The sequence below is a fragment of the Aplidium turbinatum genome, chromosome 5, assembly GCF_918807975.1.
Source record: "Aplidium turbinatum chromosome 5, kaAplTurb1.1, whole genome shotgun sequence".
NCBI classification, from domain to species: Eukaryota; Metazoa; Chordata; class Ascidiacea; order Aplousobranchia; family Polyclinidae; genus Aplidium; species Aplidium turbinatum.
This window is the reverse complement of record NC_137476.1, coordinates 26,367,490-26,392,162: the sequence shown is the minus strand read 5'-3', so window position 1 is coordinate 26,392,162 and position 24,673 is coordinate 26,367,490. Positions and strand designations below refer to the sequence as shown.

Genomic DNA, 24,673 nt, shown 5'->3' with positions numbered 1-24,673 from the left:
GGTTGGGCCTTTGGCAGGACACTTGAAGGCATGTCTGAAGGTGAAAACGAAGATTGGCTTCCTTGCATTCCAGTCCACTCAATCTAAATCATCAACCACCAGGCATAAGCCTGGGTGCGACAAAAAATCTGCAGACGTTGAATCAATGTAAAGAGGACCGATTCTGCAAGCTTTCCTGACAGCAAAATCTGGCAGTTTAGTATTGATGCAACGTATTCAGACCTTGAATCGATGCAAAAATGACCAATTTTGCTGTCTGGGTGGTTAAATGAGCATACAGACCTGTGCGTGGTTAGTATAACCTTGATGAAGTCGGTCACCGTTAACATCCCGACATAGCAGCAAGTGTTCGAGTCCCAAAGGGGGGCGGAACGCACAGAGTTTTCCACCAGAGCATGGAAAGCCTTCCTAGCCTGGAGCTGGATGTCAAACACAACGAGCTTGCAGCTGGTAGGCATGATGTCATAGCAGGTGTGCTCTAAACATAAATGAAACAAGAAGAAGTTTGCAGAACTTGACAAGCGTTGCAGAAGTGATTGCTGAAGTGCAATGAAAATGGTCATGAAAGCTTTGAATGAAAGTCATGAAAAGTCATGAAAAGCTTTGAATGAAAGTCATGAAAAGCTTTGAATGAAAGTCATGAAAATGAAAATAGCTTTACTGATCAAAAATAGCAAGACATGAACTCGTTGGCAAAATCTGATATTTCCTTCAAACCACACGCTTCTTAGTGAATGTCTGTGCTCAGCAGAAGAGAAAACTAGGTGACTTTATACACAGTTTAAATCAACCATGAATGAACATAAAAATATAGATGGATGAAAACCTAAAGTGGCTACGCAATCATGAGTGTTAAAACCAAATCATTTTTGAAGTACCGGTAAATAAAGTTCTTTAGAATTAGAAAGTAGAATACACCCCAGGGCAGAAAATCAGCCTTTTCTATATCCATTGTAAAAAATATTGATTTTCTGATTGAGATAAATCTTCTACACACCTTCAAGAAACCTCTGATAGATGAGTTCTGCATCGTGATTGGGAAGAGATTCGTTGGATGAGGTGTTGCCTAGATCATTGGTCGTGCAAGATGTGTTACTGGGTGAGATGCTGTCTGATGGCTTCAGCGTCTCATCTTCCTGGTGAATGGAGAGAGAATGGAGATCGGGATATTCGTCGATGAGAGTGCTTCTTTTGGAAGAGCTGGAAAAAAGACGACTTTTTTCGATGAAAAGGATAAGTAAAAATTGGTGAAATCACAGTAGTGAATGGTCTGTTTGGAAAAGCTGGAAAAATGTATAATTTTCAATAAATCGGACAAGTAAAAATCAGTGAAATCGTGGTTGTGAAAAAATAAACACAACGTACCCACAAAGACTCAAAAGATGCTGTGCAAATTTCCAGCGCTTTGGAAGCGTTTTTTTTTTTTTGACAAAAAGTATGCTTCATTAGTTAAAAAAGAATCAAATTCGTGAATGTTTACCAATGCTAACTGCTTGACGCTGTGCAATTATATGGCTTTTGATAGTCAAAATGCGTTTCTCGGCGCACGAATCTCACTAAATATGTTGTTTTAGCATTTTATGACATTAAAATACCGGTAAGTCAAAGTGATTGATTTTATTGTTGAATGTAGAAGCTAATAAAGCAGCGTCGAGAGAAATCGGAGAGAAATTCGATTTTTCCAAACCACATTAGTTTATTTTACAAGTGTGTCTGAATGAAAATTTCTATAAAAAGCCACAACAAATTCGATAAAATTTCAAAAGGTTTGCAATCATCCCATGTCTCATTACATTAAGCCGATAATTTTGTATGCCAGCAGAGAAGAGCAAATCAATACAAAATCAATTGGAATGTTAATTTAAGTAGTGTCCAGAATTTTTCTCACTTCCATGGGATATTGTTCAAGATAGAACAGCATCTTTTGGTCAATCTTATCATTTTCCAAATGGATTGATGCAAACAAATGGATATCAAATAACGTTCAAACAACCTATACTTCGACAGCAAAAACTCAGCTGACAAAGTCATTATTTTCGCATTGATTCAACGGGTTATAGGCAAATTGTTCGTAAACAATTGTTCGTAAAACAACTGTTCGTAAACAATTGTTCGTAAAACAATTGTTCGTAAAACAATTGTTCGTAAACAGTTGTTCGTAAAACAATTGTTCGTAAGCAGTTGTTTGTAAAATTAAATCCCTAAAACAATTCTTCGTAAATCATTTCTTGGTAGCCTATATACATCAATTCTCAATTGCATGCACGCAGAAATGCTTTATGAAGAATTGTTTTACGAAGAATTAATTTTACGAACAATTGTTTACGAACAATTGTTTTACGAACAACTGTTACGAAAAAAACGTCGGACACCGATTCTACGTACAAAGACATTGGCTGAATGGAAAAATGTTAGTTTTGCCAGTCACTAGATAGAAACATACATTGGCGAGGTCGTTTTGCTGCATGAGAGTTGACGACCTTCTTCTACTTTCTCCAGCGAATTGATGCTTGCAACCGAGTGGTTCAAAGACTCTGCGAATACAAAACCTAGGTCTGGCAAATCTTGAAACTATTTACAAAATGAAACCAAATTTACAGGTAAAAAGTAGCGAATGTTGTGCAGTTTTAATGGCTACAGAGTCGGTAAAATCCATCAAAACAATGCTAGGCAACATAAAACAGCACTTTTTATGCTACGCACAACAAAGTTATTTCGGCTTCACTTCTCATTACTTATTTATGAAAATATCACGTACTGATGTTTAGCAGGTACAGGTGAAAGAAATGTTCATGCAAAATTAATCCAAGTGATAACATTTACAACGAAATAAAGACGATATACGACTATAAGTTGAAACCGCTGATTTAATCAAAAAAAGCCTCGTCTGTTTGTTTACAAAGTCTTGGTCTTTTACAAGACATCAGGAATGTTGATTTATCATTTGCTTTTGAAAGCAATTGTGAGTTAAAGCCGCTGGAAGACGTTATCCTGTCGGAAAAATCAATAAAACCATTGTGATTGGTCCCTATACAGATTGCAGGCGACATTAACCATCTACGTACACGTGGAGAGACAACTGTGATGCTTTTTGGGAACTACATTCAAGACAAACTTGCACCCACTAAAGATGGGATAAGTCAGTGTTTCTTAACCTTTTTAGCGCTCGTACCCTTGGAGCTTTCATTAAATTTTCTCGTACCCTCTGTCAGTGCCGGTGAGGGTATTTCGGCCCCTGTGCGGAATATGCTTTGCGTGCCCCAATGACAATGATCCAATTCAGTAGCGTAGCTAGGTATTTTGAAAAGGGAGGGGGTTTTTGACTGCCAGCGGGCGAAGCCTGACGGCTTGTTTGCCGAAAGCGACACCCAGAGGCGGGGGTCGGGGGGGCATCCCCAAGAAAATTTTGAAAATTTGCTTTGAATTTGGTGCATTCTGAGAGCATGTTCAACAAAAATACCGGCACTTGGATACTGGTACTTGCTTGTGAATTAATTTTTTTCCATTGGAAATGACAAAAATCACTGCATTTTCTGATTATGATCTACAATCCCAAATTTTGTGAGTAAATTGCGGGCCCCTAATTTGCGGGCACTGTGCGATCGCACGGTTTGCACACCCCAAAGACCAGCACTGCCCCTGTCTACAATGACCAACGGAAGCAAATAAAATTGTAATAATAGGATTTAAACACAGTGTATTTATAACTTACGTGTTGAATGTATGCATTAAAAACAGTCTTGTAAGTTCAACAATATTCATCAGTCAATCTACGAATCGCTATTTTGTTGATCAATGTCAATGATCATTTTGAAACGAGGTTCTTTCTTTGAGATGAACACACAAATATCATCTCATGGATCCAAACGATTCCTCGACTTAGTTTTGATGTTTACAAGAGTTGAGAACCCAGTTTCACATAGGTAGGTTGTCGCAAAAGTCACAAGGATTTCTAAAGCTTTTTTGCTAACTGGGGAAATGTGTTGAGTTGTGCACACCAGAAGGCATCCAACTGCATTGGATCAAACTCCATTTTGCTTTTTTCAATCAGATAGTCTTTCATTTAGTCATTACGCATTCTTTACACATATGCCTAAATAGCGTATAATTTCATACTGCATGTCGTACCCCCTGCTTAGGTGCTTCGTACCCCCAAGGGGTACACGTACCCCTGGTTAAAATCCCCTGGGCTAAGTGATCTATGGTAAAAACCTTAGCAAAACAAGAATGGGACAATGGACATTCGTCGAATATATTGCCATTTTACTAAACGTCGTTTCAAAATCGCTAATGTTCAAATAATGTAATAATGGCCAATTTTGCTAGTTGGGATGGAAAAATGTATAAACTGAAAAGTTTTCTTACATAGAAAACACGAAAGCCCTTTCTAAAGGTTTTAGGCACTTTTTTTTAAAAGATAGGCTGAATTATAACAAAAACCTGATGTAACGTAAGAAAAAATTTCCAGAAAAAAGCGTGTCTGCCATCTGTCAGTTCCTCAGTTAGCAAATCAGTTCCTCTACATTAATCGTTTGTAGACGTTGCATCAATGTATAGAAGGACTGATTAGCTCGCTGGGTCGGTTCCAGGGGGGAATACCCAACAAAGAAACTGAAGCTAGTTGAAAAACGTGTCGACATACGACATATTATTCATATGACGCAATCACATTATTAAATTCAACTTAGTTTCAAAACAGTAATTGTGAATGATTCTTTCCTAGTTAGAAAGCCTTACCATTGTGATTCATGTCATCTTTCTTCTTCTTAAGACTCCCACTGCGCCCCAGCTTTTTGCGCAGCTTCTTCAATGCTGACATCCTGCTCATATTCATGCTGCCTTTCTTGTGGGAGTCGGACTCCGACCACGCTCTTCTTCTTGGATCTTCCATGACATCGTTTTGAAGAGTATGAGGAATGCCTGGATGAAACAAAGACAATTTAGTTGTGGAGCTATAAGGCAGGAAGTGCGTTCGAAAGCGAATATTGCACAATCAGCCAACAAAGTTTAATTTTTACAACGTTTCAACGTCTGGCGGGGTAGAAATCAAGCAAAAAGGATTCTTTTTCTTTTTTTCCTTTTTTTTATGTAAAACAATATCGGTATCGAAGTTAAATCCATCAAGCTGTTTCTTGCCTGCTGTCTAAAGCCTAATAAAAAGCGCAAGACCACAAGCAGAAGCGAAGCGTGCTCAAATTAAGCCAAGTCATTTTCAAAAGTAGTAAAAATGTCAGTAGAAATACCGGAGCGAAGAACTGCATGACTAAATGCTAGGGCATTACAATCCAAATGCACTCAGTGAAAAGTTGGATTGGCATCCCAAACCAAGTTCTCTTTACATGGATCAAACAGATGCACGTTTCAAAGCAAATTTATAATTTTTTTTATAATATTTTAGTAAGTAGAATTAACCAACATGCAACACGTTTTCGTAGTTTAACGATTGTTCTAAAGTTAATTTTCAATTTGATGATTTTTCAGCTTGAACAGATAATAAATCGCTACGTGGACTTACACCCAAGAAAAAATATATTGCGGCCACAGAGATACACCCACGTATGCGTAATTGGAGCAATAAATTTTAAAGATGTTTTGAACAAATATAGGCCTATCACACGTTCATGTTATTGCATTTGTAGAAGTTCGAGTCAACAAAGAAAGTAGAAAATAAATGCCATTAAACATTAAATTATTCAGATTTTTGGCTTCATTTCAGTCAAAATATCTTCAAATTTTTGCTGAAAGTCGCAACTTTCACAAACTACCCAGACAGAAAAATTCGTCAAAAGTTGAATCAATGTAAAAACGACAGATTTTTGCAGTCTGGGTAGGTTTGAGTTAGCCCTACAACAGAGATTAGTCAGTCTGGCATGTCAAGCAGTTGCCAGTTTGTTGATCCCGCATCCTTTGAAACTAGTAAATCTAACTATGGCCCGGCAAATGTGGTAATGCATAATTCAATTTAAGCAAATTGTTTAACTCAATTGGTGCGCTGGAATTAAGTTGCATTCATCGTGTGCTGTGCTGGAGATGATACGCAAAACAACACCCTGCGTGCGTCATTCTACGGTGACGTAAGCAACTTACCATCCACGTAAATAGTTTTACTGAAACCTGCAAAGGTTTGAGATTTTAAACTTCAGAGAAAGCGAAACAACTAATGGAATTTAGAAAAAAAAAAAACACTTTAAAAGCGAAAAAAACTGGGTTTAAAATCCGTTTTTTGGACTTGTTGTGCCAGCAATGGTCAATGAAAAACAAAACAAGTTGTTACTTAACACAACAAACTTCAGCAAATGGACGGTAAAAGATCTTGTTGAAATACAAAAGCACAACTACCAACAAGCCAGAAAACGCTAAGAAAACAAAGCCACAATGGCCCGAAGTATCAATAACCATGAAAGTGGTTCTCAGCAACCGACCCAAAGCAGTGTTTTAACTATCTGTTTGTGTGCCAGTGACGGGTAGGTATATAAAAATTTAAGAAATCAAAAATCTGTGCATGAATATTTATTTTTAACGTTTCATATGTTTGACAAGAGCTTTGTTAAAAAGCGCTTTTACTGCGTACAAACATTAAAAATGCATTACGCAAGGCATATGAGCGCACCTATTGCTATCAATACAGCACTTCAAAAAAGTAATAAAGAATCAATTTTATTACTTTATTAGCATTTCTTATGTTTGTGTTGTTGTTATTCATCTAATGAACTTTAACGCATGATGCAGTTACGATTCTTTTGTTGGGAATAAAAACAATTTATAAATAAAACATTTTGGCAGGGGTCGATTCCACTGAATCATTTCTATGCTGTTAGTCCTTTAAAAAATTACGTATGTAACTTTTAATGACTTAAAGTGACAGGTTTTCAAAGCCTCCACGCAACTGAAAAAAGATTGCTTGGCAAAAGATTTGTGAATATTCCAAGTCTGACTGATAACCAGAAAGTAAATAGGGTGTCAGAAACCAGGCATTTTCTAGCCAGCAAATAACATTTTTGAACATTGATTCAAGGTCTGCAGACGTTGTGAAAGCAAACGGAAGAGTAAAGTTATTTGTGACTCGCTCTAACACCTTTGTCTTTTTACCGCAATTCAAACTACTAAATCTAATTAGATACAGACCTGTCGTAAAAAAAATTAAAGAAAACAAGAAAAACGACATAAAAAGTTCAATTGGAAGTGAGAAATTTAATAAAAAGATCCTAACTCGTAAAGTTGCTCCATTGACATCGTTTCAACGTCTGGCGATGTTGGAACGGTGCAAAGCTGACAATTGGTGTTCGCTGGTGAATCTTTTATGGGTTTTTCGAAACAAACTGTATTCAGACAAAATAAACTTCTTCAGGAAACACATGTAGAGAAAGTTCACTAACCCTGTCTTAGAAAATCTGGCACTGAGGCACTTCCTCGAAATGGGAGACTAAGAAACTTAACTAAAAATGGAAAAAATTGGAAGATGTTCCCTGAATTGCTGCCTCATAAGCAAAAAGAAGAAGAACTAAAAGTGGCATGAAACCAGTACAAGAAGATTTCCGTTGAAACAAAATTTTATTTCGAGACATTTTTGTTTTACCTATGCTTCAATTTCGGGACAAAACAAAACGTAGACGAATCGATATTGCATAAAAAAACGACGTCTTGTTTGGTCAAAACATTTAAAGTTGCGAAATTTCAAACATGACTTTAGGATAAGGCAAGTTTCTATGCAAAATTATGACTACATTGCCAGCACGTGCGGTGTGCAGTGTTTACCACGAGTGGTAATTTAATGCTAGGCTACTGTTACACCATCACCGCAAACATTCTGATAAAATCCTCTTTTGACAATGGCTCAGTGGTGAAAGATTCCGAAGAAGATAAAAACTTATTTTATAAGAGAAAGATTTTCCGAAGCTCGTGAGAATTAACGAGACGTAGCGATGTCCATTTAGCGACGTCCACGGCTGGAGGCGCTAAAAGGAAGGCTTGAAAATCAACATGACCTACTTAGCACATATGCAAATCTACCATGCTTCTTGTAATCTTGTTGGTGGGTCGGTGGGATACGAACATAGTGATGTGCAGTTTTTGCGGCAGTCCTGTATACGTTAAATCAATGTAAAATGTTATCTGGTTTGCTGTGTAGGTCCAACGCCAATTTGCATTGCAGAATACTCGCAACCCAGCTGTAGACGTTAAATCAATATAAAAAGGACGAAGTTTACTAACTGGGTCACAGCGACCGCGTTTGTTGCGTTAAGGAAGCTATTGCTACCATGTGTTTGAACGTCCATTTGAGGAAACCGTCCTAACTATTCATAAGGCGGGAAATTTGAAACCAATTTCCTCCCTTTTGATCAAGTTCCTTGCTTCCACACTAAAGTCAAAGCGTGCTGTCATTTTTGCAATATTGAAAACGCTTCATGCGTCCACAGTAACCATATGCGTCGATTACGCTGGGGCAGGGGGCGGCGCTCCCTCGGGTCTAAGACATACGGGGGGCGAGATATGTTTGGCCCATCGTTTTTTTGTTAATATTAACAACTTTGTAAGAAAACTGCCGGTTTTGTGCTTTTCAGCAAGAAGAACTTGAATGATTTTGCGATTGATTTTTCACACATTTTGAGTATCTCTGTTTTAAGAATGTCATGGGGAATCTTCACATCGTGCACTTCACTGACCTAGTTTTGTCTGAACTCAATTGTTTTCATCTTTCAAGGCTGCACTTTTCCACTTGTTTTTAATGACATCGACGCTCACATAACTAGTTACAATTTTCCTTTTCGCCACTGGACACGTATTTTCGCCTCAGTTAACCAATTGTTGACGGACATTAGCCTTTTGTTTACATTGATTCAACGTTTACAGGCGTTGAATGTAAAAAGAGTTGATTTGCTAAGTGGGTTTCCGTAATGAATTAACACCATCTTCGAAATTTGCGTCAGCACTTTTTTGGCAACGCGATTAATATTTTGTGCGATGAAGCTACTTCAGCATTTACCTATTACCTCGGCAATTGCCAGCGCCAAACTAGAAGGCTGTGTGTCTTCTAAGGTGTTCGCGGTCAACGTTATGCAATTACAGCCACATTAAATAATGCGCAGCATTTTGCACGACAGTCGCGAATGACTGACATGCGGGTCCACAAATAGTGCATTATCATCGTTTAGGCTAAAAATAATCGTCAACTTTTAGAAATGGGTTTCAGAATTTGTTGAAAATTCTCGCCTTCCTGGAATTGGCTTACTTCAGTAAAAGATCGACGCCAATGGTAGTAACCAAAATTTTCATCATCTACATCCTCCAAGGTCGAGAAAGGTCCACCCGCTGTTTCAAGCATGTGCTTCTTGAATTAGGGATGATCGAAATGAAATGGATAGAATGAAATTTCTCAAAGTGATACATGACTCGAACGAATTGCAAAACAAACTATTGCTATTGAAAAACAAAGCGATTTGTATCAACCCAACTGGCAAAATCCCTCTCTTTTCATTAACGTTTGAGTGTAAAATGAAAAAAATGAATGAAAAGGGCTGTTTTTGCCCGGACAGCAAATCAAGTGTTTTTTTACATTGATTGAATGTTAAACTCAGCGTTGAATCACTGTAAAAAAACGGTTAGTTTTCTGTATGGAGTTTCTGCACCTGAAAAAGAGAAGGAATTTCGATATTAAAGTTTTTAAAATTCTTCTGAATCGAACACCCTCAACTTGAACGGAGGCTATCAAAATATCTCTCAAATAGGTAACGATCTGCACTCTTTAGAAAAAACATCTTTTGAGCGACATTCAAACAACGGCAGAACGGTAACTTTGGCTGGTTGGAATAGTCAGTGTGACAATAAGACCACCTTTACAACGTTTAAAAATGGTTTTGTTGCTGAAATCTTCCAGCCATTGTGCAAGCACGAAACACATAATAATAGCCCACAGATATTGCAATGACGTGAATAAAATATGAAAGAAAGAACATGTAAACAAGCTGGAATAAACAGAGCAATTGAACATCTAACATGAGTCATGTATCGTTAGGTTATTATTCCCCGAAGGGAGAGCAAACACACTGTAAACAATGAACGCATTAATAATAAATAGATTTCGCTTAACCTAGTAGCTTTATAATATGTGCCAGTGCTTCAGCAAAACCCTACTCAAAACAACTGAAAAAAAAAACTGAGTATTTTTCTCTTTCAGAAAAAGCATAAAGTTGGTGGAGTTCCTTTTCGAGCAAGGGCCTATTATCGCACACTGCAGTTGCACTTTTAATGTGAAATAGCGTGCTTGAAAAAAGCTTACATTGTTGAACACCGTATTTCACATTTACAGGCACTTTTTAACAAAACCAAAAAATGCCATTCTGTGTTTCTGCTTCGCTGAAAGATGTCGGTGAAATCATGGTGAATAGAAGAGATTTTTGTTGTCAGCAACCAGTGAAATGTGTATGACTACCACAATACATTACATGTATTGTATAAAGTTCTTTAAAAATGCAGGTTTTTACAGCCTTTAAAAACGACACTGGCTATAAACATTGCAATGCGGACAGATTATGCAAGCAACGCTGTTCGTTCACCGGTTACTCATGAATTATAGCTGTCAAAATGGAAATTGACCGCAGCGCCAACGCTCGACGCAGGCCAGTCACAGAGAACTGATACGTATCTGACACACAGTTATGACGATCCGCAACCGCAAACATGTAAACAGACTGCTAATATAACGACAAGCTACTTGGCACTTGTGGTAAAGCTTTATTTACACGTGCATTGCAACAGATCTTTCAATACAAGTTATTCAACTGGTAAAATGTTGGTAAAGACATCATATAAAAATGGACTATCTGTCGTTGCTTGATGCTACAATGGCAGCATGTCATGCATATTGAGAAACCTGTAACTCGGTTTCCTTTGCAAGAGTATTATTGCATTATACGTACTTGAGAATACAATAGGGTCACATGTTATTTTAACAATATGCAATGTAAAATCAATGTTACAATGCCAGAAACAACGGGTCTGCTAATATTCGGTGATTCCGATTCGGTGAGTTCCTAACTCCTGACCCCTAACCCTAATCTCTAACCCTTAAACGGCAATGATAATTAGGCTACGGTACCCGATAATTTAAAAAAAAAATCAAAAAATCACCGAATAGGGAATCGGATTCACCGAATTGGACTCACCGAATCGGACTCACCGAAACGGGCCATTCCGGAAACAACAACGTCTGAAATAGTTCTACATAAAACAATAGAAACAGACTGAATAACAAACGAACCAAAAATGACTTCTTTATTGTGGTATGTAGCCTAGAAAGCCGTATGCAGATTCCCTGGAAATGTACAGTAGGTAGACACAAATGTCCGAAAAATAATAAAGACTCAGCTTCAATGGCTGAAAAACAAGCATAGCGTCTTGATTTCTTAGCGTCAGTTCTGTGATCATTATGTTACTAATAAGACTGACGACAACGCTGACAATTGGGAAAATGAAATCTAATTGCAAAAACTCTTATTCCCAGTCGATGATATCTATTTAATAGCGGATGACTTGTTTTAAAAATCGTCTAATAATAATATTTCCAATATTCAAAGCCTAGAAAAGAAATTGAGAAGATTTGTGTGAGACATACGGCGTATCAATTTCCTTCATAGACAATAGATTACGTCAAACGTAGATGGGATTTCACTTCATTTACCAGTATCCATTTTTGTCATAAACAATAGGAAGCGACCAGCATGTCTTGTGGAAGATATCTTTTTTATATGAAAGAAACGACATGACATTGACTAAACAATACCTAGCAGCAAAATATTCCGTTTTTACACAGTTTTAACGTCGCTAGATGTCAAAAAAGCAACTTATGCTTGCTATGTATCGAAAGCATGTTCAACATGCAATCGATAGCACAAAGCAAGGACAGATGCATTAACGTTAGTTAAAGAAAAACAAGTTTGCCCTGAACAGAGATGGACGTTCGTAACACATTAATCACTTTTCTGTTACGTTAATGCAACGTAATTGTAAAGATAATGTTACAAAAACAGATTTCGGTTAGAACACAAAACGCAGATATCGATGAGAATCATGAGACGGTGGTGATATAGTTTTTACGATTTATTGTCAAAAATAAGTGCACACATAATTTTGTTTGTTCACACAAATTGCTGCATGAAGCAACCTAACTTGACGTTGATTTAAGGTGTAAAAAATCAATTTCAACATGACCAACAATGCATAAACTCACAAACAGTCATTTACTCTATTAATCCCAAACGCCGTTAAAGCTCATTATGACACAAACAGCTCATGATGTCCACAAAAGGCCGGTTGGACATCTAGAGTTCTAGACAAGTTTGTCATCAATAAATAATTAACTGAAAAGCAACCTACATTCTCAAGCAAGTAACAGCAACCCAGGTAAGCAACACAACAGCGTGTTTGTTTACCTTATCAACGTGTCAGTATGCTTTTTAAATACAGGTCATTTGACTCTGGTTTGGAAAACTGTTTGTAAATCAACATGGAGGATGATTTGTGGCGTTTTATTGTTGAGGTTTGTGATATGTTCACATCTATCGTTAGGTTATTCTGAGACGTTGTTTTTGATCCAACGAAAGATTTGAAATAAACGTTGATGATAAAGCAGGCAATTGTACATTGTTGGACGAATTGAACATTAACTGGTTTAAAAACGGAGGCAATGATTTTTTGTACAAAAACAATATGTTTTTTTATTTCAAAATGGAAATTATTTCTTTTCTGCGCGAGCAACATCTAAAAGCTTGATTTTACCATAACTTTAAGGCCATAACACTTTACATAACTGCTCAGCAGAATATTCAAACAACCAGACATTACTTCAACAGCCAGCTTAACAGGAACACTACGTCACTGTCCTTCAACCTGCTTAAAGTACTTGACACAAAAGCAAATATCTTATTCAAGTGTATTTAACCAAAATACACTACAATTCTTCTAAACTCAACGTTTTTTTTACGTATAGCAACATTCCTTTTGATAGAAAAAAAAAGAATCGAAATTTTCAATATTTAATCAACAAAAGTTGATAGGGCCCATAAAAACGCAATGGCTTGGAGCAGAAGAGCTTTTTTCAACCTTTCTGTGTTTAGAGCTGTGCCTTTAAATGGAAAATATTTGCTTTCTAAAATAAAACAACCCAGCAAGTCAAAGATGTATTTTTTGCATCGTTTCAACGGCACTAGATGTCAAAACGATGCAAAAAGGAAAAGCAAATCTGGGTCACTGCCCAGGCAGCAACATCACTCATTTTTACATTGCATTAATGTAAAAATGAGTTTTGTAGACGAATTTTGCAGCTTGGGTAAGCGGTACCCTGGATTCATAATGTTTTCTATTGAACTGTACAGAACACAGCAGAACAACAATTCAACAGGTGATATAATATTGTGTAGCTGGGTAAAAATGTAAAGAAAAAGAAGCAATAAAACGTCGATGCTGGAGTGTAGCGTTTAAAATAGTCACAATCAGCCAACCAGTAACGGTTACACGTAATTTCACGTTGAATTTACGTCAACGTAGATCGCTGTGTTTTTGCAGTGAAAGCCCGCTCTCAGGTGACAATTTGTCATCAAATACTGTTTTGACAGAGTTGCATATTTGAAAAACATCCGAGGCCTTTCCTATCTTTGTCGTTTTGAGTATTTGAACGTTATGTACTCATAACAAAAGGAAGCCTCTGAACTGGAATGACACTCATCAAGAAAGTGATTTGACAAATAAAGGTAATGACACAGCATGTGAATCATCAGTTGGTAACTTGGTATTATTGCCGGGTGCCACCGCCTGAATAGCAGAAAGTCCAAGCAGCAAAAGTGGACACTTTGCATTGCTTCAACGTCAGAAGACGTTGACATAATTTGCAGAAAACAAATTTTGCTATGTGAGGGAAAGTCAGCAAAGGTGAGCATCAATCGAAAACTAAATCAATTTAGTCACTCATGAGGTCAAAAATTGACCAAACAACTCTGTAAACAACAGAGTTTTCGGCCTCACTACTGCTTCTGGTTGGACTCGGTTTGATGCTAAATCGAATCACCACAAACATTTCAAACCTGGCACAGATTGTGCTTTTTTGTGGATACATTTCAACTGGCGAGAGATATTTCGGAGTGATGCGTTCAGGCCGTGTATACAACGCAAAGTTGAATGCCATGACCAAACAAAAAATGCATTCTCCGGCAGAACCTTGTCACAGAGGAAAAGTATTTAGAATTTACGCACATCTCGTCAGATAATAAGTGATGAGGTAAACGCTGATATCTCTTAACCTCTGTTCTAGTTTATCGATGTTATTGAAAATGAACAATTTGTCATATTATTTAATGTCCTTATTACGCAAAGATCCTTCATTTAGGATACAAACGAACGATTGAACATAACAAGACTTAAAAAAAACATCAGCTATGATCGAAAACTTGTATAATTTATTGACAAAGCTTTACACCACCGTTAAGGCGGCTACTTCAGTGTTTTATTCATATAGAACATAATAATTCTGAAGAAGCCGCCTTCACGGTGGCGAAAGCTTTATCAATAAATAATACGAGTTTCCGAACTTGGCTGATTTCAATTACTTGTTATATCAATCAACAAGTTGTTTTTTCGCACTTACCACTTATCATGCGCGATGGACGAGGGGGTGAGCCACAGCATTCACTCGTTGTCCGCACTCGGCCATTGTTTTTATAGCGCAACTTGGCACTTGCATGCTCGTCTGTACTGTAACGGCCACTCACGCTCCGGGAAGCACTGCAAACAATTCGCGTTGATTCGATGAAAAAACAACATCAAATTTAACAAACCAAGAACAATTGTGTGTGATTGTGTCATATCTAGGCTTACGCCTGGTAGTTGGAAATTTGGATTAAGTGGACGGAAGGCAAGATAGCCAAACTTCGTGTCCACCTTCAGGCATGCTTTAAGTGTCCTGGCAAATATACATCCGCATGCTCTTGAGCGGTGTCGAACCGGCGCCCTTTCGAATGTAATACTAGGGCTTTCATAATTGCGGTGTGCAGCCAGCACCAAAGACAATGATTTAGTGCAGTCTATGTGTGGTCTGATGATGATGATAATGTGTGGTCTGAGCATCTTCTCTTGACACACTTTGCCAAAGCGTTCATAACGTCTACATATGTTGAATACATGCAAAACTGAGAAGAGTTCACACGCTGGGACCAAGTAAAGTATGTCATTATTGGTCGGGCAATTTTTAACATTTTTATCGGCAAAGTCAATGCTAGTTCAGTCATAAATAATAATGGACGACTTGGCATTTCAACAATCTATAAAACAATATTAAGATAAACCTCACTGCCAAAAGCGTGTTCATCATACGCAGTCGTAAAAAAAAGCAATATAAGTTCAACCACTGTTTCCAATGAAAGCATAAAGCAAGTATCCACTGAAATCAACCACTCAATAGGTGTTACGACTTTTCACACACTACCCGATACCGGCACGCACAATACTTGATCAAATTTATAATGCATTCAATTAGTTAAAACTTACTGCACTAAAGGAACTTGGTTTTGGTAAAATCCCTTTGGGTTGCTATAATACTGATACATGACTTGAGTACTCCGCGGCGACATGCTGTAGACATTGAGTGAATTCGCTGTGGTGTTTGGTCCGTTTGATTGTGATCTTGAAAATGCTAAAATTGTGAACATAAAAAATAGTTTTCTTTGAGTACAAATGACTGGAGATGTTATTACCACAAAATAAAAATTAAGTATTTTGGGCATCCAGGCTAATGTGTGATGGTTAAAAATTTACATTATGTGAACAAGAAATAGAAGCAAATCGCAGTGCTTCATTGAATTCTAATTTTCGCCGGTTTCATCCGCCCACATGGTTCAAAAACTGTTTGCACAATCGGAATTTTAGCCAACTGTGCTAAAAAAATCCAAACGTTCCATAAAATCATGCCCTATGTCAATGTTATGCTATTAACCTGCATAGCATACCAAAAACACTTTCGGATAAAAAGGCGTATAACTTCTCCACATATGAATAATGATAACACAAGCAGTCAACACACAAGTTGAGGAATTAACACTCGGTCATTGGTTCGGTGAAAATGCCAGTTTTCAATAAAATCACACCTTTAGTCATTTTAAGAGTAAAAATCACACGCTTGCCTGTAAAGTGTGTTATTAATATGATCCATAATAAATCTTCTACTCGACAATTATCGGAATTAAATGATATGTTTACAGAAAATTGGCGCGATTTATTACCGAATACGACTTTTCAAGTACCCGCCATAAAATAATATAGCAATTACTATAATTGCAGTGCTCATTACAACACTAGCATGATTTATTTTTTAACCTGTAACAGGAGAATGTCCGGCAGGCACAGCCACTCCATTGGACGCGCCATCAATTGATTCATCTGACTCGTTCGTTGTTAACCGGTGGGAGTGGTGTCTCTGAATTAATAAAACAATATGACTCGCATTACGTACTGGCCCAGTCAGTAAAATCAGTGCTTTTTTCACGTTGATTCAACGTCTTCAATCTTTAAAAATTGGCTTTGTCCGCCGTCCGGTTAGTGCTTTTAAAATTGTTTTGCGTCCTACAATTTAAAGTTTAGTACTGCATTTCTAGCTCGCTCAGTCTTAAAAATATAAATCTATGAAAGGGCAGAAAAACAATCTCTGCAAATCACATGTTTTTCAAGTTTTTCCGCAAATTCGTGCTTTCGAACATTGGAAAGTTTTTATCAGCGACGAGTGGTATCATCAGAACGCATCATCAGTATCATCAGAACGCAATCCACAAGAACCCAAGACAATTCTTCAACCCATTTGAGTTTACATTTCCCAAAACAGCAAACATAGTTTTGCTTTTGTAAATAAAAAACAAAATACCTAACTTGTTTTTTTTTTTTAAAAACGGCAGTGTTGTTGATTTTATGAATGTACACGCTATGTTTAGTCACCCAGCTAGAAAAACTCAATCTTTCTATCTGCAGACCTTTTTATACCTCTCCAGACGTTAAATTAACGTTAAAAGCACGTATTTTGTTAGGTGGGCAGCAGCTGGGTGGTAAAGTAGAGTAGCATGCAACACCACACTGACTTTTTCTGACCAAGTCTCATAGCAACGACTACAGTGCTGAAAACAATAGCAATGCCGCAAATGACTTCAGTTTTGCAACAAATTTAGAGCAAACAGACACGTGAAAGGTTGTTTACAAAATAACAACCTTACGTTATGTTGATTGACAATAAAGATCAGTAGTAATTGACAATGAAGATTGAAGAGCATAGCCACTAGTTGTCAAACTGAAATATTAATATCATTATGTAACAGTAAACACGCTATATATTAAACAAAATTGGTCAACCAACTCGTAAAAGAATGCTCAGACAAGATAATCGAAGTTACATACGTACGATATTACGTGAGTAATACAATAGTGTGAGCCTGATAAGCTTTTAGAAACGGAAACAATACTTTTTATCAACGCTGCTTGGATGGAAGGCGGTTTAAGACATGTCTGGTGTTGCAAAACAACTGTTTTAGTTTAGAAATACTGGTGAGTTTTTTTTGAAAAAACAAACACACAAAGAGAATGCAACAAGAATGTTTTCAGCGCATGCATTTCGAAATTAATTGACTAGCCGCTAGAGACAATCACACACATACGAAAAAACGTCGATGTGAGTTTTGGTGAATGTTGAAAAAAAATATGCAGCTAACAAACTTAGGCACTTCGTGCTGACGCCTTGTTCCCTGGAAAGTTCGCAAAAACAAACTGAGTTCTGCTGATCTGGCAGAATAAAAAAAAAAAATATTATACAAGTTGGTACTGCTATTTTGCATTCATCAAATGCTGGCATTTGCACAACAATCTAACCTCTTAGTGTAATTTATTAAGTTAGGAATCGATTTCGCTATAGTAATAGCATCTTCAGCTAGCACATGTAAAAAAGAAAATTTGAAAAATACGTAAAATGAACAAATAAAGCAAACTCCGATATTATCAACATGCATAAAATTCTATTTTAAATAGATGGTTATACAAAGTTGTTCATTAATACTGAACCAAAACTTTATCTCATAACTTTTTGGTCGGTTGGCTACCCGAGATTTTGCCGCGGAAAACAAATGCATCGACAACTAAACTTAAACACAGCAAAAACGCTAACGAGTTTTTCATTCACCGTCAAATTTACAGATCATAGCTGGGGGAAAAGTTGTTTCGGAATTGTGAGCCTTGCCCAGACAGGAAAACACGTCATACGAACATTGCTTCAACGTCTGCAGACGTTAAATCAATGTAAAATTGATAACTTTTTCGGCCTGGGTGTGGAATTATTATTTTTGGTGCTATCATAGGTAAGTTCCATACTTGATTTAAGCCTCGGGAGATGAGAAGATAAAGTTCTCATATATACTAAAACTTCGGCACTAACGAGAGTAGGGTGGCCAGTGCCTTTCTCTCGGCCGCCTTTCCTTTAGCAACTAAGCCCACCTAATTCATTACACCCTGGATAGAGGTGAGCGGTGTTTTTCAAAAGTTAGCTCGAGCCGGGAGTCGAACCAGGATTGCATGATTGAAAAGCGAGCGCCTTATAAGTTGCGCCATCCCACCACTGTCATAGAGTGAAGTTAAAAAGTTGGGTTGTTTCCCAATCACAAAGATATAATAGATATATATACGAGGAAATGAAGTTTTTTAATAAAATGTCAACTATGACAAAGCCATTTTCAGAATAAAAATTCGATCAGGTTTGAGATCAAAAATGCAACGCAAAAAAATGCTCTAAAAGTTGCCTCGGTTTCAGAGCAAAATTTAGATTATACTGATAACAATTGTACGGTATACCATGGCAGCAAACTGCGCAAAAATTGCAACATTGTGTGACGGCCTTCTGTTGTTAGGTACATTTTGCGGTTTACTGGTGGCGCGTATCCAGCCTTCAATCGTGCGTAATTCAAGTCTCTGGAGCATTTTTGACCTTTTAGATATGTCAATTAGTCTTAGTCTACCTCGCGTCGATATTCCGCGGAATAAGAGTAAAGTAACCGAAATTTTTATTTTGAAAATCGCCAAAAACTGTCAAAATTTGATCTCCTTATAAACCTGAAGTTTTGTTTAAGTACCAGCCAACGAAACAGACTTTTTCATGTTAATTCAACATCTACTGAAATAATGCAAAAAAGATTAATTTGCTGGCTGGACACGACTTGCCCAACCAACCAATGCACGTCGTTCTACGAATGGGTACTACCAGAGCCTACGAATTACCTCAACAAACACAATTTACTCTTTTTACTTTATTATAACATCAAAAAACGTCAAATTGATAGCAAAAAGTAACTTTTGTCAGATGGGTTTCTACTGTATTTAAACTTTGCTGGGAAAAAGTGGGGGCCGAAATTCACCTGTGCCAGCATGGTCGCACAAAAAGTCGCAATCAGAGCCAAAAACCATTGTTGCACTGTTTTCAAATGAAGACAGAAAGCTATTATAATCGTAAACAAGAAAACTATTCTTTTTGTCACTTCAAAAAAGTCAAAAGCACAAACTGTAATTATGGCAGAATTCAATACACCAGACATATACTGTAAACATTTACGCATACAAGCGCTCATGTTTTGCAATTAATCAGATTAATCAAAAAAAGTGCAAAAATCCATAAAAAACCACAATAATCGAGAGCATGTTACCTGAGTGGGAATCGGAGAGGTAACTCCATTAAGCTTCTTCGATCTTTCATGGATATTTGCTGGAATTGGAGATGTTCCTCCCACATTTTGATGGACATGTCCATTGACATGAGGTTCTTTGTGCATCATCTCAGATTTTTCAACAGAAAGTTGACTAAAACAAACAATAAATTAATAAACTACAAAATAAAATATTACATTTCTCGGTTGTCCTTTTTCATATAAAATATTAATGAATAGTACTAAAAACCTGTCATATAGATGTGTAAATATTGATAATTTTTATAATTTAAACACAACTTTTACTTTCACCAAATTCACAACATCATAAGTAGCCTGCATTGTTTCCAATGCGTGAAAAATTATGTTATGCCATGTATATTGTATACCAAATTAAACACTTAGATTAAATTCTTGAAAGATTACAATTTTTCTCTGTGGCCTTTCGTCTGCAAACAACAGCTTTGTCAAATTCAACAATACTGCTTCAAATAGTAAAACTCAAACAAGTTCATTGAAAAGAGAGTGGTTATATGAAGCGAATTTTATTAAGTATACGGTATATATAAAATAGACAGGGTATCACCAAGATTTCTCATCACTATCAACATAAGCTATCAAAATTATGGGTCTGCTACTATTTGGCTAGTTCGATTCGGCTGGTCCGATTCGGCTGCAGTCTTTTTCGGTTGGTTTGTTGAATTTACTTAAGGATTTTGTTGGATTACAAAAGGATTATGGTTGGATTTTTAAAAATTTGCCGAATAGGGAACTAGCCGAGAAAGAGTGTACCCGAATAGGGAAATAGCCGAATCGGAGTAGCCGAATCGGACTAGCCGAATTGGACTAGCCGAAACGGGCCATTCCGAAAAATTATATACATATCAATTCCACAAACTCATAAAACAATAAAGACTCATCAGTCACATAGTAATAATTGACACATGATAAAATGTCAAATACCGGTACTGGGTTTGCAATACAACTTACAGAAAGTTCAACTGCTCTCTTCTACAAAAAAGACAGCTGTTCTTAAGTGACTGGCCTACACAATTTTCAGAGTAGCCTACCATAGTGGCAAATATGTATATTCTGACCATAGTACAAAATGGTGCAAAAATGTTTTACTTCTGCTTTTAGAATAAACATCAGTTTAAAATGCAAGCAGGAATAAGAAGTTTGTGGATACCACAAGTGAAAACAACTTCAATATATTCAGAACCAACAAAAATACATACATCAAACTTAGTTACTATTTTCTAATAACTTCTACACTACAGCCTGTTTCACCACATACTGGGGATCATCAGAAGGTCCTTATTCAAATACCAAACATATATATATGAATAGTGAATACTGATCTCTGTTATACAGTAAGGTTAATACTCACAGGATTGGGATATTGTAGTTTGTACATCATACAAGTTTTACAAAACTGTTAGTTGATAAACTATTGCTACTGCTGGTGGAAACATCAACAAAGACAGCAAAGACAATCACTTCATGCTTCAAAAATATGATAAAATTCTTGCTCACCAGTGTACAAGAGTTAACTTTTGATTGACATATAGAGTCAAATTAACCAAAACATTGGACATTAATAAAACATTAAATCATGTCTTTTTGATTTCCAACTGTTTATTTTATAAATTGTCAGAAAAGAAAAAAAATCTTAACTGGTATCGGCATGACAAGGATTGGAAAAAAATATGACTAGGTTTACGGAACTAGAGTTGCCAGATGAGGAATTCTGCCTTAATTTAAAAAAACGTCAAAGTCGTTAAAGACAAAAACTTGCAATATAGGAAATTTTAAAGTCCTAAGTAGAGAACAAAACCTTTACTTTAACCCAACTCTAACCCTAACTTTGACAACACCTGTGATGAAACAAAGCTTTCTAATCGGAACTGTGGCAACCAGCGCCATAAAAATAGTCTTTGTTGTTACTTTGATGAAAAAATATATACAAATGTGAACAACGATAGTGCCTGTGATAAGCAATCAGCTGTACCATACATTTAGATGTGTATATCTTGACTGTCATACAGAGTTTAATCAAGTAATAAGGCAACTCACAAAATGCAGTTCAAAACAGACATAAGCTACTGTAGAACATCTAATGGATCCTGAAATAATTCCCCGGCAACAAGACTTCAACAATTGGAAACTTCACTCTGTCAATCTCGGTGACCGGGCCTGCATCAGTGATTCAAAGCCTCCACAAGTATATGCGACACTGCCAGAATTAAGCTCTTCAAGAAGCTTTCCCAGTCCGAGGATAAAGATTTAATCAATCAAACAAATAAATCATTGCAAGTAATAAAAAAAATACAAAACTATTGTAAAAGCAAGTACCAATATAATTTACCTATTGACTTCTGGTTGTTTCAGGGCAACTTTTTATTCATGCAACCAATCCACAAAATGAATAAACAATGAGCCTATTCATGTAGATCAGACACTTTCTTCGTCCAGTTTGATAAATGCAAGTTCTAATTACAAAATGCTTATATCCTATTTAATTAAGCTACACTTATAATTAATTAAACCATACAAAAACCTTTAACCAAAGTCCATTTAAAAATAAGCAGAAGAAAAAATATTTAGAAAAATAAATTGATCTACCATAAGTTACATGAAATTGCTAAGCAAAAATATTTCATACAACTAGGCTACAAGAGTAAAACTGGCTATTGTTACAACAAAATTCACACTTGAGCATATGTTCTGCCATGGGGTTTGGGCATGCCTGATCGTGACCTTTGTGCATCCAGAAAGTCACACCTATAACAGGCTGGTATCTAAACTTCTAAAGTCTCTGCAATTGTGTTTTGGAAGAAACATGTAGCCTACAGTTAGGCTATGTCAAAATGAATGCATCAACTGTATTTATCTCTTGTGTCAAAACTAGCCAATAATTTATTCTAGTCCAAAGCAGTGCCTGTCATAATTAACTGCATTATCCCCTAGCATTGAGCAAATAATTTTAGGGATAAAAATATAAGATAGGGAGAATAGTTGACATTGACACTCGTAATCTGTTCTCAGGACAGCGGAAACTAAGTGTTCAGTAGTGCCACCCACTGGTTGTGTTTGGACCAAATTACAAAATGCAATGACCGAAGAGCAACTTCTGGTCATGGATCAGGGCGTCCAAACTTTTAATAAGGCGAGCCAGATTTGACAATGCGGAAGTGCCCGCCGGCCAACAGCCTCTGGAAATATTGTTTTGCGTAAAGAAATATGCATATGCAGCAATATTGTATTATTTAATGTCATTTTCATGCAACAAACCAAGGTTGGTTGGTTGGTTTGCAATCGTTGGTTTGCAATCGCAATCAACGGCTTGTCATTAGGCGCCTTACCAAAGACAAGGACACATGCTCTCCAGCTGCAGGTAAAAAGACACGAGAGAAACATGCTGCTGTCAGTTTGGCAAAGATGCTGATTTAGATGCAGGAGAGTTGGATCCTCATGTTCCCGACAATTTTCACCAAATCAAACGTCATATAAAAACCGTTCAAGTCTACTGAATATTACGTCATGGAAATTCCTAAAACATGAGCCAAAATTGCACCAGCGTTAATAAGACTTGTGTCAGACCTGTTTAAATCTGTTTGGACCTGTTTGGGCCTGTTTAAACATGAATGCATTGGTTCACTAGCTCGAACACCTGTTGAATGACTTCATAATTGTTTTTCATTATTGCGTCACAGTACTGCATACGTGAATTTGAGATATTGATATCTATTCTGGTCATTCGTAAAATGATTGCTTGAAAGTTGGCCGCTCATTTAACTGTTGGCTTAGTGCTTGCTAGCTGGACAAAAGTTCCGTCTTTTATCCAATTAATCTGTATTGTAGTGACAGTTTTTTTAGAGGTGTAGGCGTTACACCTATTTTCGATAGCCTCGGGCTAATTTTACTGGAATACACTGTTTGAATAGACGTTTCGAAAGTGTGTTTATTTTTGGGTCATTGCATGCAGACGAACGGATTTGGGAATCTTACGTTACAATTTTCCCACGAAGAGATTATGGTTTACCGCTGTGACCATAAAAAAATAAAAGACGAAGTTTGTTAGTTGGTAGGCTAAGAAGCACTTAGAAGCAAAGAAATAATAAAAGAAGATCTTAGTGGTTGGTAGTCTAAAGAAGCAAAGAAAATTAAAGACATTTCTTCTCAGTTTGGTACAGAAGAAAAATAACTTTGACATTCATTGGCAAGAAAGAAGATTAAAGGCAATCCATCTGTGCTTGAAGATTCAAGTGGAAGAATCCAAACAAGTTTTGTGGACTTTAGGACTTCATACTCGTACAGCTACGGTATCGTGCATTTAAATTCTTTTTTGTATTTTTACGGTCTTTACAGTTAAGTTTTTTATAACTTAATTTGTGTGTTTGTGTAACTTAATTTTTTAATTGTTAAATTTAGCCCTAACATTTAATATGTCTACACTCGGTGGCGACAGGGACTCGACCGCCGTCGACTCGACTGAGTTTAAGCCTGATGATGTTCTTTGCGGTCGGGCAGGCCATTCTGGGGAGGGACCCATTAACGATGAGGCTAAGTCAGTTCGAGAGGCCCGGCATCTTAGACGGGATATTTTGACTCAAATTGGGAAACTTTCTGTGGCCCTAGGTTCTTTGAGTGATAAGCAGGAACTGTTAATTTTTCGATCTAACTTATCTACTTTAGAAGAGGAATTACGGCATTTCCATGCTCTCTTGAGTAAAATTTTTAACTCTGCAATCTTAGCAGAACTTCGTGATAGGGTAGATCCCGAATTTAACTCGTTAAAAAATAACTTTGAACAAAAAGAAAGTGAGTTCTCAGATAGGTTGGATGCTGACATACATCCTGAGGATAGCGCCTCAAATGTAAGCACTAGGATGTCTGAGAGCTCGTCACGGATAGTTGCACAAATTAACCTACAGTTAAGACGAGAGGAGCTCCAGATCCAA

General features: G+C 36.9%; 1 protein-coding gene across 1 annotated transcript in view; it reads right to left on the bottom strand.

Annotated features, from left to right (window-relative positions):
• Positions 1-22,263, bottom strand: part of LOC145770151 (uncharacterized) — a 37,114-nt gene extending 14,851 nt beyond the window's left edge. The window contains exons 1-9 of the mRNA XM_082581738.1: positions 22,078-22,263; positions 19,710-19,863; positions 16,360-16,459; positions 15,535-15,679; positions 14,636-14,772; positions 4,738-4,920; positions 2,444-2,534; positions 998-1,200; positions 283-478 (exon numbers count right to left, since the gene is read on the bottom strand). Of these exons, the coding sequence (XP_082437864.1) occupies positions 283-478; positions 998-1,200; positions 2,444-2,534; positions 4,738-4,920; positions 14,636-14,772; positions 15,535-15,679; positions 16,360-16,459; positions 19,710-19,838 (1,184 nt within the window). The 5' untranslated portion in view covers positions 19,839-19,863; positions 22,078-22,263. The remainder of the gene's footprint in view (positions 1-282; positions 479-997; positions 1,201-2,443; positions 2,535-4,737; positions 4,921-14,635; positions 14,773-15,534; positions 15,680-16,359; positions 16,460-19,709; positions 19,864-22,077) is intronic.
• Between the last annotated feature and the right edge of the window lie 2,410 nt (positions 22,264-24,673).